Source organism: Malaclemys terrapin, chromosome 1 (genome assembly GCF_027887155.1).
Source record: "Malaclemys terrapin pileata isolate rMalTer1 chromosome 1, rMalTer1.hap1, whole genome shotgun sequence".
Taxonomy (NCBI): domain Eukaryota; kingdom Metazoa; phylum Chordata; order Testudines; family Emydidae; genus Malaclemys; species Malaclemys terrapin.
In genome coordinates this window covers 10,478,255-10,491,941 of record NC_071505.1, presented here as the reverse complement: position 1 = coordinate 10,491,941, position 13,687 = coordinate 10,478,255, and the positions used below count along the sequence as shown (strand labels likewise).

General features: G+C 47.0%; 1 protein-coding gene and 1 long non-coding RNA gene across 5 annotated transcripts in view; one reads left to right on the top strand and one right to left on the bottom strand.

The window, feature by feature from the left end:
• PFKFB3 (6-phosphofructo-2-kinase/fructose-2,6-biphosphatase 3) overlaps positions 1-1,024 on the bottom strand; it is a 74,121-nt gene extending 73,097 nt beyond the window's left edge. For 3 of the 4 annotated variants that reach the window (XM_054016011.1, XM_054016018.1, XM_054016040.1), the window contains exon 1: positions 724-808. Coding sequence is in view for 1 of the 4 variants with exons in the window: in XM_054016025.1 (XP_053872000.1) it covers positions 724-739 (16 nt within the window). In the remaining 3 variants the exon portion in view is untranslated. Of the gene's footprint in view, positions 1-723 lie in introns of all 4 variants that reach the window. The other variant, XM_054016025.1, reaches the window with a different exon arrangement.
• Positions 1,025-2,153: 1,129 nt separating this feature from the next.
• On the top strand, positions 2,154-5,431 carry LOC128830258 (uncharacterized). The gene is made up of 2 exons (XR_008443560.1): positions 2,154-3,177; positions 4,236-5,431. It is a non-coding gene; the product is annotated as an uncharacterized LOC128830258 (long non-coding RNA).
• Positions 5,432-13,687: the final 8,256 nt, after the last annotated feature.

The following is a 13,687-nucleotide window of genomic DNA, read 5'->3' as shown; positions in this document are numbered from 1 at the left end:
TACAGATTCAGACTAACACGGCTACCCCTCTGATACTTGACACTAGCCAGGTCCGCTCAGCCTAAGTGGCCGAAGTCCATCCCACAACAACGCAGGACTGGTCCCTACTGTATATTTTTCCAGTGCTTTGTCCAGTCTGTACCATTTTCAAATGACTCCCTCACCCATTTCAGTGGGAGAGGTACTTCACCCGTACATCCGCAGTTACGTTAATCAAGGCCACCAATGCAGTAAAACATGTGCCTTTCAAAGAAGCGAAACAAAAATCCCACGTCCTTGTTCTAAACCCATTAAAACCGTGATCGGTTTAGGTACCTATTATTAGCGGACGGGGTGTGTGTGAGTAACACACACCGCACCTACACGCAGCAGAGCCCAGGGCAAGGCAGGGCAGTCAAATCCGAGCCCAAGCAAACAGGAAGCCAATCAGCTTTTCAAACGCCCCAATGCTAATAAACCACCCTCCAAGCACAACGCGGAAACCACCAGGCACCCACTGTTCCCGCAGCCCCGGCCTTGAGCTGGGAAGGGGAAGGGGAGTGGGGTCAGCCCCAAACCCACCGTCCTCCTCTTTGCCATTCAACCCCCCTGCAGCCCAGCCGCTGCCCCCGGGCCCGGTGCTGGCTCGGGACAGGGGAGGATGGGACAGGGGCAGCCACGCCTCGCCTGCCAACCCACCCCGTGGGCAGCAGCGTGCCCGCAGGGGGGCAGCAGCGCCCTTACCTTTTCGGAAGGGCATGATGAGCCGCGCGGCAGCAGGGCTCGCTTGGAGCCGGACGCCTGGGTTCCGCAGCCTCCCCCTGTCTGTCTGTCTGTCTCAGAAGCGAAGTGACATACTTGGTCAATTCCCGGCGCGCATCGGCGTCACTCGAGAGAGGCAGGAACTGTACAAAGGAGGAAGTTAAGAGCTGGCGGCACTTTCGGGACTGGGAGCCTTAACCCGTCTCTCCCCGCAGCCCTGAGCCGCCGCCCGGCGGAGCTCGCAGCTGCACGGGGCCGCGGGAGCTCGGGCGGCGGAGATCCGGAGGGCAGGGAGGGGTGTTGGCAGGTGCTGAGCTCGCTGCAGCGGTGGGGGCAATTGCACGGGGGTGCAGGGCGGGCCTCGTCCCAAGGCGGTGCTGGGGCAGGCGATATTTACCGTGAAACAGGCGGGGGAGCACAAACGGAGGCTGTGGAAGATCCACGAGAGAGAGGGGACACAGTCTCCTTATTATTTAATATTTGCCTGGCTTCAGCACCGAGGCAGAGGTGGGTTTAGATTGATCGATTTACCCCGGGCACAGAGAACAGTTGGGCCCCCTGCTCCCCAGGGGCCCAAGAACTGGGGGAGTCAGGAGCCATGCTCCCCACTTTTAAACGAGGGAGGGCCATGCCTGCTGCCCACTTTTTAACATGGGCGTCGTAGACTTAGGCAGGCGCAAAGCCCCTGCTAGGGGCACCAGCCTCTTCCCAGTGGGGGCCTTAGCCCCTCCCTCTCACCACAGGGTCCCACCACCTGCTTCTCCTCGACCTCTTCCCCCGAGGGCCCCACCCGCTGGCCAGGCCGGAAGCTGGAGCCAGGCCGCAGTAAGAGCCACCCAGCCTGGTCCCTGTGGGAGCCCCGGACACTCCACCTGCCCTGGGTGATGCGCCCTGGGGGAAGGGGACACGGTCCAGGGGCTTCAGAGCTAAGGCAGGTTAGTCCCTTCCTGTTCCGACACTGCGCTGCACCCTGGAAGTGGCCAGCAGGTCCAGCTCCTGGGGGGGGGGGCACGGTGCCAAGCACTGTCTCTGCAATCCCATTGGCCGGGAGCTGGGGGGAGGTGCCTGCGGGCAAGAGCCATGTGGAGCCACTTGCATGCCTCCGCCTAGGAGCCGGACCTGCTGCTGGCCACTTCCAGGGTGCAGCGCAGTCCGCGGTGCGCTGCTGACCAGGAGCCGCCGGAGGTAAGCCCATGCCCCAATCCCCTGCCCCGAGCCCCCCCAAACCTGGAGCCCCTTCCTGCACCCCAATCTCTTCATCCCCAGCCCCACCCCAGAGCCTGCACCCCCAGCCCAGAGCTCTGACCCCCTCCCACACCCCAACCCCCAGCCCCCTCCCACACCCTGCACCCCTCATTCCCAGCCCCACCCTGCAGCCCTCACCCCCGCACCCTAACCCTCTGCCCCAGCCCTGAGCCCCTCCCACACCCCAAACCCCTCATCAACAATTTTCTTCAACCTGGTTGCCAGAAAAAAAGTTTGAAAACCGCTGATATACATAACACATAATAGGAGCCAGGAACTCCAGATTCTAATCCTGACTTGCTGTGGGCACTGCAGTGGATGGGGTTCAGCACAGATGCCAGGGTGGGTCCGCCTGGGCAGCGCTTATTACAAGATCAGGGCCCAAGTCAGTAATGAGCCAATAACTGAGCATGGTGCTAGGAAGCAATATGTTGTTACAAGTGTCACGGCAGTTTTGGAGAGGGTGTGTCAACCCCAGTGCTCAAATTCCCTATTTGAATGCTTACAACCTGCCGAAATTTCCTCTGTGGGTTCAGTTGGTTACATGCTGCTTACCTTCCGGCCCTAAACCTTGCAACCTTTCTGCAGGCTGTGAAGACAGCAACCCCAGCCCAACTCAAAGAGGAAGAGTTGCAAAGCATTTGGGGATGCTTTGGGATAAAGATTATTTATTTGACCTAGACTAGGGCTTTCCATGAGCTAGGAGCCTGAGACCACTTTCTCCGTAACTGGACCCAGAGGGGAAAGGATGTTATTCATGGCTATAGACCTGCATCTCTATTTTAAATTCCCTTTAGCAGGGATTTTCATCATACACCATCCATTGAAAGATTAGGAGTAGTGTTATTGTTCATTCTCCCTCCCCGCGCCCCAACATCTTCACGTGTTTAATTCACTCTGGGCCAGATTCTGAGTAGCACCTTATTCCACAATTAGCCCAGTTTACATCAGGGAGGCCACTCATGAAATAAGGTGCTACTCAGTGGGGTGAAGGGTATCTAAATCCAGCTCTCTGTGTATACATCGAAACAGGTGCATGCACCAGGAAGGGTGAATATGAGCAATTAATTTCTCACAGCATATCCTCATCATAGGCCAACAGAACTTAATAGGGGCAAGTAAAGAGAAACCGTTACCCATGGACCTCTCCAGGCCAACTGGCACGGGGGATACAAGAATACCCTGATGCAGGTATGTACATTCTGGCTCACCAAAGAACGTCATGTGAGGTCTTAAATGAAAGTCAGGGTCACACTGGTCATTAATATCATTGTGAAATGTACATACAGATAAAACATAAGGAGCAACAGAGAGTCCTGTGGCATCTTTAAGACTAACAGTTAGTCTTAAATGTGCCACAGGACCCTCTGTTGCTTTTTACAGATTCAGACTAACACGGCTACCCCTCTGATACTTGAAAATATAAGGAGTTATTTATCTATATTGAAAAATACTTCCTTAGATTCTCTATCACCGCAGAGGTGGAGAATTATAAGTCTAGGATTGGAAGGGACCTTGATAGGTCATATAATCCAGTCCCTTGCACTGAAGTGGGAATAAGTATTATCTAGACCATCCCTGACAGATGTTTGTCTAGTCTGCTCTTAAAAACCTCCCGTGATGGTGATTCCACAACCTTCCTAGGTAATTTGTTTAACTGCTTGATTACCCCGAAAGGAAGTTTTCCCCAATGTTTTAGCTAAATCTCCCTTGCTGCAATTTAAGCCCATTATTTCTTGTCCTATCCTCAGTGGATAAGGAAAACACCTCCTCTTTTTAACAACCTTTTATGTACTTGAAGACTTATGTCCCACCTCAGTCTTCTCTTCTCCAGACTAAACAAACCCAGTGTTTTCAATCTTTCCTCACAGGTCATATTTTCTAGATCTTCGATCATTTTTGTTCCTCTCCTCTGAACCTTCTGCAATTTGTCCATGTCTTCCCAGAACCAACCACAATACTCTAGTTGAGGCCTTATAAGTGTTGAGTAGAATGGAAGAATTATTTCTCGTGTCTTGCTTACAACACTGGCTAATACATCCCAGAATGATGTTTGGGTTTTTTTGCAACGCTATTGCAGTGTTGATGTATTTAGTTTGTGATCCACTATAATCCCTAGATCCTTTTCTGCAGTACTCCTTCCTAGGCAGTAATTTCATTTCCCATTTTGTATTTGTGCAATTGATTATTCCTTCCCAAGTGGAGTACTTTGCATTTGTCTTTACTGAATTTCATTCTATTTCTTTCAGATCATTTTTCCTGTTTTTCAAGATCATTTTGAATTCCAATCCTTTCCTCCAAAGTGCTTGCAACCCCTCCCAGTGTGCTGTCTTCTGCAAATTTTATAATAGTACTCTCTGTGATGCCAGCAGACAAGTGCCAACTTATGCCAAAGTTCCCATGTGTCTATTGAATACTGACAAATTCATAGCTGGAATAAGTCTGGTTTATCTCGGTTAGTATTGTTACAATGGTATTAGAATTATAAGAATGTGTTTAGACTTTATTGAATGCTTGTGAGTTGCTGGATGCATTAATCTCACTTATAACATCTGTATCCGTATTGCAAGGTAATGTTTGAGTGGTTGTATTTCAGCCTCAGGGACTGTGTAAATCACCAGACAGGAGAGTGGCATTAACCAGCATGAAGTGCTGATCACACCAGGAAAGGTCCATTGACACACACCAGGAAAGGTTCATTGTCACACACTGGACTATTGTGGGATGTTAAAGAGGACAAAAGATGTTGGTTGTTCTGCCCTCCGCCCCCCTAAAGACAAGTCATGCAAAGCGGATTGCTCCCATCAGTTGAATTTGCAGCTCAGAGCACATGGCAGGAGGGGGGATAAAAACACCAAATAGAAGAAACAGGATCTTTATGCTGCTTGCACTCTGGGGAGAGGGACAAGGTTTACGAGGCATAAGCATGAGATTCCCAGCTGCTTAGTCTGGGTTAGCTCTAAAGGGCATATGAACTTCCTTATTATAGAAGTTTCTATTACCTTTTGAAAACTAAGATTGTACCTCATTTGTGTGTATATGTTTACCTGCTTTAACTCGGTAAATAACTCTCATTTCCTTTTCCTATTTCATAAATCTTTAGATACTTGATTGTAGGCTTGGCTATAAGCATTGCCTTTGTGTGAGATCTAAGGTGCAATTGTAAATCAAAGTCTGAAACTCGCTTCCCTCCTTAGCCCACCAGCGCCCAGATTTGTTAATCTTCCAGGAGACTGTAAAACCCACCTTTCCCCCAGGCATTGAGCAGGTTGATGTGCTGGAGCAGTCTCATTACATTCTGATCACTTCGCTGGCTTGGGGAATAGACACATCTTCATTTTTTTATATATTGAATACTGTTATTTTAATCCATGGAAAGAACCTAGGGTGTAAGATGAGTACTAAAAAGTTTAAAGAGGTAAATAAAGGAGTTGGGGAGAGCTGACCCATCGCTTTGGATTTCTTGATCATTGTGCTTTGAAAATCTCACCCCCAGTAAAGCTACAACACTGAGGAGCAGAGAAAGCAGATGTGTTTGTACTGAAGAAAATAATACTGTTAATCAGTCAAGCTCTACAACGGAGGTCAGAATCATTAGCCCCATTTTACAGAGGGGGGAAAATGAGGAACAGGGGAAGGGAAATGACTTGACCAAGCCCACCCAGAAGGCCAGTAGCAGAGCCATGATTAGAACGCACAGCTCCTGAATCTCAGCCCAGTGTGCTGTCCACTAGGCTATACTGCACCATGAGTAAAAGAACGGCCATGCTGGGTCAGACCAATAGCCCTTCTAGCCCAGTATCCTGCCTGCTGACCACGACTGGTGCCAGATGTTTCAGAGGGAATGAACAGAAGAGGGCAATTATCAAGCGATCCATCCCATCATCCAGGCCCAGCTTCTGGCAGTCAGAGGTTTAGGAACTCCGAGAGCATGGGATTGCAACCCTGACCCTCTTAGCTAATAGCCATTGATACACCTATCCTCCATTAATTTATCCTGGTATCACACCCTCCAATTAACAGTGTTCTTTGGTTCCTTTGGCGTTCACCCTCTCTAAGTTTCTATTTCAGTCGTCCAGTCTTTGTACCCATTCTTTGTTCTCCTTATCCACGTAAAACCTTGCGCACTGGTTTAGAAGGGCTGTTAGCATTTTAGCTCCTGCATGCTAAAAGATGCAAGACTTGAACTCCTCTGAGCATCGCCCACATTCTAATTGCGAGATACTTTCTTACCGACTCCACGTCAGGTCGGAGTAAGATCAGGATTAGCTTAGGTATGCTAATGCACGTGACTCACCGCAGTAAGCTGTCTGCAGCACTGACTGGCATGATCAAGTTTGTTATAAGCGCTTGCCACTGTGAGCTGGGAGAATCCATAAAGGCTGTTTCTATGGAGAGCGAAGGCTGCAATCAGGTATATCTGTGGAGAGCTGAGTGCTGTCAGATTCACCCACATTTTTCAATAGAGCAAAAAGCCCTGCCCAACTTTCATGAATTTCCCTCACATTATCTTGCTCCCAGAGCTGTGATTATAGTGACTCAAAGACTCGATAAATGGTGTATAAAATCATCTCATTAAAATGAATAATAAAGGCAAAAACATTTTATCTAGTCCAGCAGGAAGGGGGGACTGTGGAAAGAGGAAGGTGACCTTACAAGAGTTAGTTTTTGATTAGAGAGAATTTCAGAGTTCATGGAGACTTTGGTGGGGGGAAAAAAGAGGGGAGGTAGAATTAATCTTTAGGATAAAAATATTTTCCTGACTACCTGATAAATAAATAGATGCGTGTGCGTGTGTGTACAAAAGTCTCCAAAAGGGCTAAAATTTTCAGCACCACGGCAGTAGATTGTTATAACAAACTATTATAATTACACACAATTTGCCCATCTCTAACATCGTTCATCTAAGAAGCACAAACTCCTTTGAGGTCAATGTTTAAGCTCATTTTACAGATGCATAAATGGAGCTTCAGAGAAGTAAAAAGATTTCCCAGAGATTATGTGCTCACAGCAGGTCAGTAACAGAGCCAGGAATAGAACCCAGGAGTCCTGCCTCCCTACCCACAGCTCTAAGCACTGAACCCCACACTCCCTCCCCATGTTAGGAGATACCCCCCAGCCACCCAGTTGTCCCTTGCAAAATAATGCACCAGTTCTTCCCAGGCCAACATCCGAAAACTGGGAAAGCAAATGTATTTATCAAATAAATTGCTTTGCAAGTGAGAGGAACAGGAAACCACCACCCCTTGAAGACATTCAATATTCCAAAGGTGAAATTCACTCTTCTGCTGAGGGGCAGGATAGGGGTGGATTTCCTCCAGTATCTGTGCAACCTTTTGATAGAAACTACAACCTGACTTAAGTTGGTTTAATGCTGGATTCTCTGTAATTCAATGGCCATATTGTCTTTCAAAGTACATTGATTACCAAAGTCTCTGTTGGTGTGTGAGCGCTTTGGGACAGAGACTGTCTTTGTGTTGTGTGTTTGTATAGCACCTAGTACAGTGGGGGACTGGTCCATGACTCCTAGATGCTACTGCATACAAATAATAAATATTTACACTGGAAAGCAATGAGCCAAGATTTGTGGGCCAAACGGAGCATGGATTTAGTGCACTAACTTCCCATAATACTGTAGTTACAGAATGTTCACAGTGAATTCAGTACTGGTGCCAGCCTTGCAGATTAAATCCTCTCTCCACAGACCAGCTACAGCTCAGGAAGCGTAGGCCTTGGCTACACTTGCAGATGTAGAGCGCTGAGAGTTAAACCAGCCTTCGTACAGGTGAGTAGGGAAAGTGCTGCAGTCTGTCCACACTGACAGCTGACAGCGCACTGTCGTGGCCACATCTGCAGCATTTGCAGCTGCATTGGGAGTAGTGCATTATGGGCAGCTATCCCAGCATTCAAGTGGCTGCAACGTGCTTTTCAAATGGGGTGGGGTGGAGTGTGACAGGGAGCGTGGGAGGAGAAAGAGTGGGTTTTTGGAGTGCTGGGAGTGTGTCAGCATGCTGTCTTGTAAGTTCAGACCCCCCTCCCTCACTGAAAGCAAACAGCAGCGGTTTCTTTTTTTCTCATTGACCAGATAAGCAGCCGCTTGCCGAAACAGACCCCAACCCCGCACCGCCTCCCTTTTCAAGCAAACTTTAGCTGTCAGCACTCCAAACGGAGCTCCCCTGCCTGCCTCTCACTCATTCAAAGCAAACAGTAGCTGTGTTTGTTTTTTTTGATAAGCAGCTCCCAAAACGGAGCTTTGAAAGGGCACTTCCTCGTCCGGAGTTCACAACAAAACAAGAGAGCATGCTTCAGTTAAAAGGATTATGGGGTTTCCGGAGGTCAATCAGTGCGTAATAACGTTACTCCCGTTTACACCAGAGCAGCAGCGTCTCAGCCAATATGCAACAGCCGTTATTTCTCTCGGGGAGGTGGAGTACCAGCAGCGCTGTAGCCGCGGAGACACAGCGCTGTACGTGCCTTGCCAGTGTGGACGGGGAGTGAGGTACTGTGCTCTGGGAGGCTTTATTGCGCTGTAACTCGCAAATATAGCCAAGGCCTTAGTACAAGCTTCCCTGTTACTGCCACCAAACTGATCTGGAGTGACCACCTCTAGGCATAATGATGAAGTGGATTCTCCATATTCTTCCTGTCCTGGGCTTCTCGGCTGAGATTTCTAGCCAGGGTGTCAATGGAGATGTAGTTTCTGTGACACAGATTCAGCGAACAAAGTACTGAAGTGAAACCAATGTCATTTCACATAAGCCACAAAGCTGATCAGACAGACGGTAAAGGATTCTGAACATACCATTTCTGACTCTGGTTTTGAACCATTCATGAGTAGGTGACTAGAATCATATCTTTAGTATCACTGATCAACACGGTGGCTAGTGTTATTTTCAGGATTGTTCTATCACAGCCACAACCACCAAAGCGGTTTCTAAACAAGGAGTAAATTTATCACAAGCTCTTGGCTACATGAATCAGCAAAAAGAGGGGATTACTATTCTCCATCCCAGCTGTGGGGAATCCATCTTATACAGGCTCATCTAATGTCCTGCCAGCATCAGGCAAAACCAAGTCCCCTTTCCAGAAGCTGTAACATGGGTAATTAAAGTGTTTAGAAAATAGAAGGCATTTGCTTTGGCACAGTGGAAAACCCCTAATTTTGATGCTGACAGCTGCCAAGCAGGAAAATGGAGATTGACTGTATCAGTAGAGAACCCCGGTCACTCAGCTAATCTGTGGCGCTGCCTGCCTGGCCTGCAGAAGACTGCAATTTTATGTGAAATTGCAGACAGATGGTTTATAAATCTAAACATTGCATGACAAACTGCAGGAATTTTCAAAGCAAAAATAGTACATCAATAAAACCCTCAAGACAGAAATAGGCTGTAGGTACAGGCCTTGGACAATGTCAAATTAATGTCATGAGTATATACTCTACTAGTGTCAGTCTGCAAGGCTCATGTAGAAAAAGCCAAAGGCACAGCATCACGCGAAAAACAGACTTTCTCGTAAGAGTCCAATCCACTAATGCACTCTGATAAGCATCTGCAGACATTTATTAGTATTTATATTTCACTTTCTTCCAATATATTATCAAACCTCTTATTCATTTGTTTGTAATGTTTATGTGAATTAAGTGTACGAGAAAAGTGCTGGTTTGACAGCAAGTCCTCTATTAAGTAGAGCATGGACAGTGTATACTTCCCCACGCTGCCCCACAACCCTGACCTGGAGGAAGCTGACTCTCTAGGGTGAAGAAGCCAGTTTGGCCTCCATGGTCCACTCAACCCTCAGCCTTCCAATAAGGGAGCCAATTGTGAGGCTATTTTAAGTGATGTGGATTATGAATGTCAGCCCAATAGATTAGTAGATCTTCACTGGCAACAGTGGGCCTTTAGGTCCACTGTACAAATGGGGAAAGAGGCAGCAAAACTATTCCCCTCCCCCACCTTCTACATATACACCTCTACCCCGCTATAACGTGACCCAATAGAACACAAATTCGGATAGAACGCGGTAAAGCAGTGCTCCGGGGGGGGGGGGGGGGGGGGGGCAGGGCTGCGTACTCCGGCGGATCAAAGCAAGTTTGATATAACGCGGTTTCACCTATAACGCGGCAAGATTTTTTGGCTCCCGAGGACAGCATTATATCGGGTAGAGGTGTACTTGGTGCAAAGAGCCACTCATCCATTCCCACAGATCGCTGAACCATATGATCAAAATAGCATGAACTCTGAGCATTTGTACAGCAGCAGGAGCATTATTAATGGCATGAACTTTGTCTCAAGGTGGAAGCCAGGGGCTATACCCCAGGGAGATACAGATTCCAGTCCTAACTGCCAAGAGTCTATGGGCACGTCACTTAACTTCTCTGCCTGTTGTCCCCACTGTAAAATCAGTTCCTACATACCCCCCCCCCCCCAAGTAAAGGAGGAAGGCTCTACAGAAGTACAAAGTGTTACTTCGATGAACTAAAAAAAGGAAATAAAAAAGGATTAGAAATTGGACTTTTTTTATTTCCCTCTCAGTGGGTTTTAGAGTTGCAGCATCATCTTGTTTTACTGCTCCTAATTTACCATCTGGCAGCATCCTGAGGCCTCAAGCAGGACCAAGATTTCAAATGCGCTAGCTGCTGAACAAACACAGAAAGAAAGAAAGAAACCCCTTGCGGTTCTCTTGCTTGGGAGAATTCATTCGATTCCAGAACCACATTCAACACTAAAGCATTGATTTCATTTCCATAAAGCTTTTGAAAGAAAGAGAACATGGAAGCCTTCGTGAAGGTGCACATGAGCCTTATGGAAACACTCACACCCAGAGCAAACATAGGAGTTTGATTTCAAGTTATAAGTGAGTCAGGCACGACTAACGTTCATGCAGCGCGCAGCACAAAAATCGCACCCACCTCTTTCTTATTTTAGAAGATTATGCAGAGAATCTGACATTTTTGGCAGTTATTAAAAAACAAAACCTCTCCCAGTAGTGGGTTCTTTTGTTTCTATTGAATTTCAACGTTTTTACCCCAGGGCACTAGGTTACAATCCCAGCTCTGCCACTGGTCTGTTTGGAGACCTTAGGCAATTTACTTCCTGTCTCTGTACCTCTCTCTCTGTTTGTCTGTTATGCCTATTTAGATTTAGTTCTTTGAGGTGGGGACTGTTTCTTCCTATTTGCACAATGGTGGCCTAAGCAGTTTGGACCTCTGGGTGCTATCAATACAAATAATGCAAAACATTTTTGCTTGCCTGTTTGGTCTGGATGTTGGTTGGGAAGATTGATATTGAGCCTGGAGTATTTTTCTTTTCCTGCCTGGCTACCACATCACAGCCATGCATATCTTAGCCTGGCTTTAAACTATCTCTAACCATGTCTTGCTAAAGTTAAGCATCAAAGCCCCATTCCCAGAGGTACCAAACAGCCGAAGCTTTTACTGACTGAAGGGAGCTACAACTGTCCAGCACCTCTGAAAATCAGGCCCCTTAAATATAGAGTTAAATGCCTAACTTTGGCAGCCAAGATTGAAAATGCAGGGCTTAACACTTCATGCTATAAAACCTAAACTCTTCCTTGGCAAGTGGATACATAATATAAACATGTTCATTTTCTTCTTAATTAATGCTACTTTCCTCTCTGGTTTTAACGGTTGCCCATTTAAGGTATCAGGAGTGTTAAAGAAACAAAGTAACACATTCAAGCCCCACACTAATCAGATTATTTAAGACACACAGAGAGATGTGTGTGTGTGGAATGTGTCACTCACTTGTCACTGTTTACTTGAAGATAAGTAAAACTTTTAAAAAAGAGCGAGGGAGGATTGGATCCTGTGGGCCATGTGCATTTGCAGAAGGTGATGAACAGCTGAGAGAATAAGAAATGATAGATTTGAGAGAGTAGCGGTTTAAGGTGTAGGTGTGGAAAGGAATTTCAGGAGTTAATGGGAACATAAGCAGGCACTCGCAATAAGAGCTTTTAATGTTGGAAGGGGAAAAAAATACAGATAATTAAAGTGAGGTGGTTGCACAAATTACTTGGGGGGCAAGATCCACCAAGGGACTTAGGCATTGCAACACTGAAGCATTGAAGCACCTAACTTTAGACACCTAGAAAATCTAGGAACACTGGAATCCACAAAGTTAGGTGCCCAGACTTCCTGTACAATGAATGGGGCGAGAGAGGTGCTTAAGAATGCGATCCACAAAAGCCACCACCCTAGGCGGAGAGCCACCTAAGCTAGCCAGTGGGAGATGCTCAGGAGTGGTGTGTGCACTAACCCAGGCCTCTCTCAGAAATAAGGGTCTAGGTCCAGGCTGCAGGGAGGTGCCTGTCTCTGTTAAGCAATCCATGAATGGGCACCTGCTACCTGGAGCCAGCTGGCTCCAGCACCCAAGGCATTTTTTGCAGGAACGAATTAATCGCCTGTCTCACTCCACACAAAACAGGAGAACGAGGTGCCAGTGTCCACCTTATAACTTTTAGCCCAGTGGTTAGCGCACTCACCTGGGATGTGGGAGACCCAGGTTCAATTCCCCTAAAGGATTTGGACAGAGACCACCCACCTCTCAGGACTGTGCTCTAACCACTGAGCTGTGGGATAGTCTGATGTGGCGCTCTCTCGCTTTCTCCTGTTGAACCTGTTCCACTGTGGATCAATAATGAGTGACTGGAGCAGGGGGGACCGCAGCTGGGGTCTTCCATTTCCCAGGTGGGTGCCCTGACCAGTGGATGGTCATTCTGACACTCACGGGAAGAGTAATTTTAAAGTTTTGTTTCTTGGACACCAATAGCTGGTCACAAACACAGGCCGCACCCCTTCACTCAGGAAATATTTAAAGGCAGTAAATTAGGGCATCCATATTTGATGAAGCAAGTGCCATTAATAAGTGACACAGCTTAAAGGACATTTTAGGGCAGGCTTCAGTAGATTGGGATGCTCAGGGCAGGGTATTTCAACAGTGCCTTCGTTCGAATGATCTGACTTTTACAAACAAGTTAAGCCTCATCCTTATTACAGGCATTTCCTCATCTTAAACATGGGAAACCTAAAACCCAAAGAGGTTGTTCTAGGTCACAAAGCAAATCGATCGCAGAGCTGAAAATAGAACCTGGATCCCGTGCCCCCAATCCTGTGCTTTATCCATAGGCCATGCTGCTGCTCATTCAGGAATAATTCCTTAATGTCTGTAGTCAAGGTTTTGTAAGAGCAGATCCCAACCATCGCCACCAAGAGACGGTGTGCTTAACAGTCCAAAACACAATGTGCAGGTAACTGATTTGGAGGTTAGGTCGTGAAGGACAGAAAAAGCTGCATTTAAAACAGCAAAGAAGCAGACACATTAGGTAGACTACAAGATTTTTTTTTTTTTTTAAAGCTTGTAAATCAGGACACAAAGGGTCATACAGAAATTGCTGGAAAGTAAATAGACAAAAATATCATAAGCAAAAACCAGCAAGATCAAGGTGTTTGGTTTTTAAGGGATCAGCTGATAAAAATGCAGTGACATAAGATATTCACTGCACTGATCAACTACTGGCCTACACCCATAAAAATACATTTATATATGGGGGAAAAGATATCCAAGTATCTCACCATCCAGCAAGCTAAAAGGCTCTTGAGGCTGGTATCCATTTTAAACCTTTGTATGATTCTCGTGGCACTTTTACTGTGAACCAAGTTGGGTGAGAGATCCAGGGCGCCCTC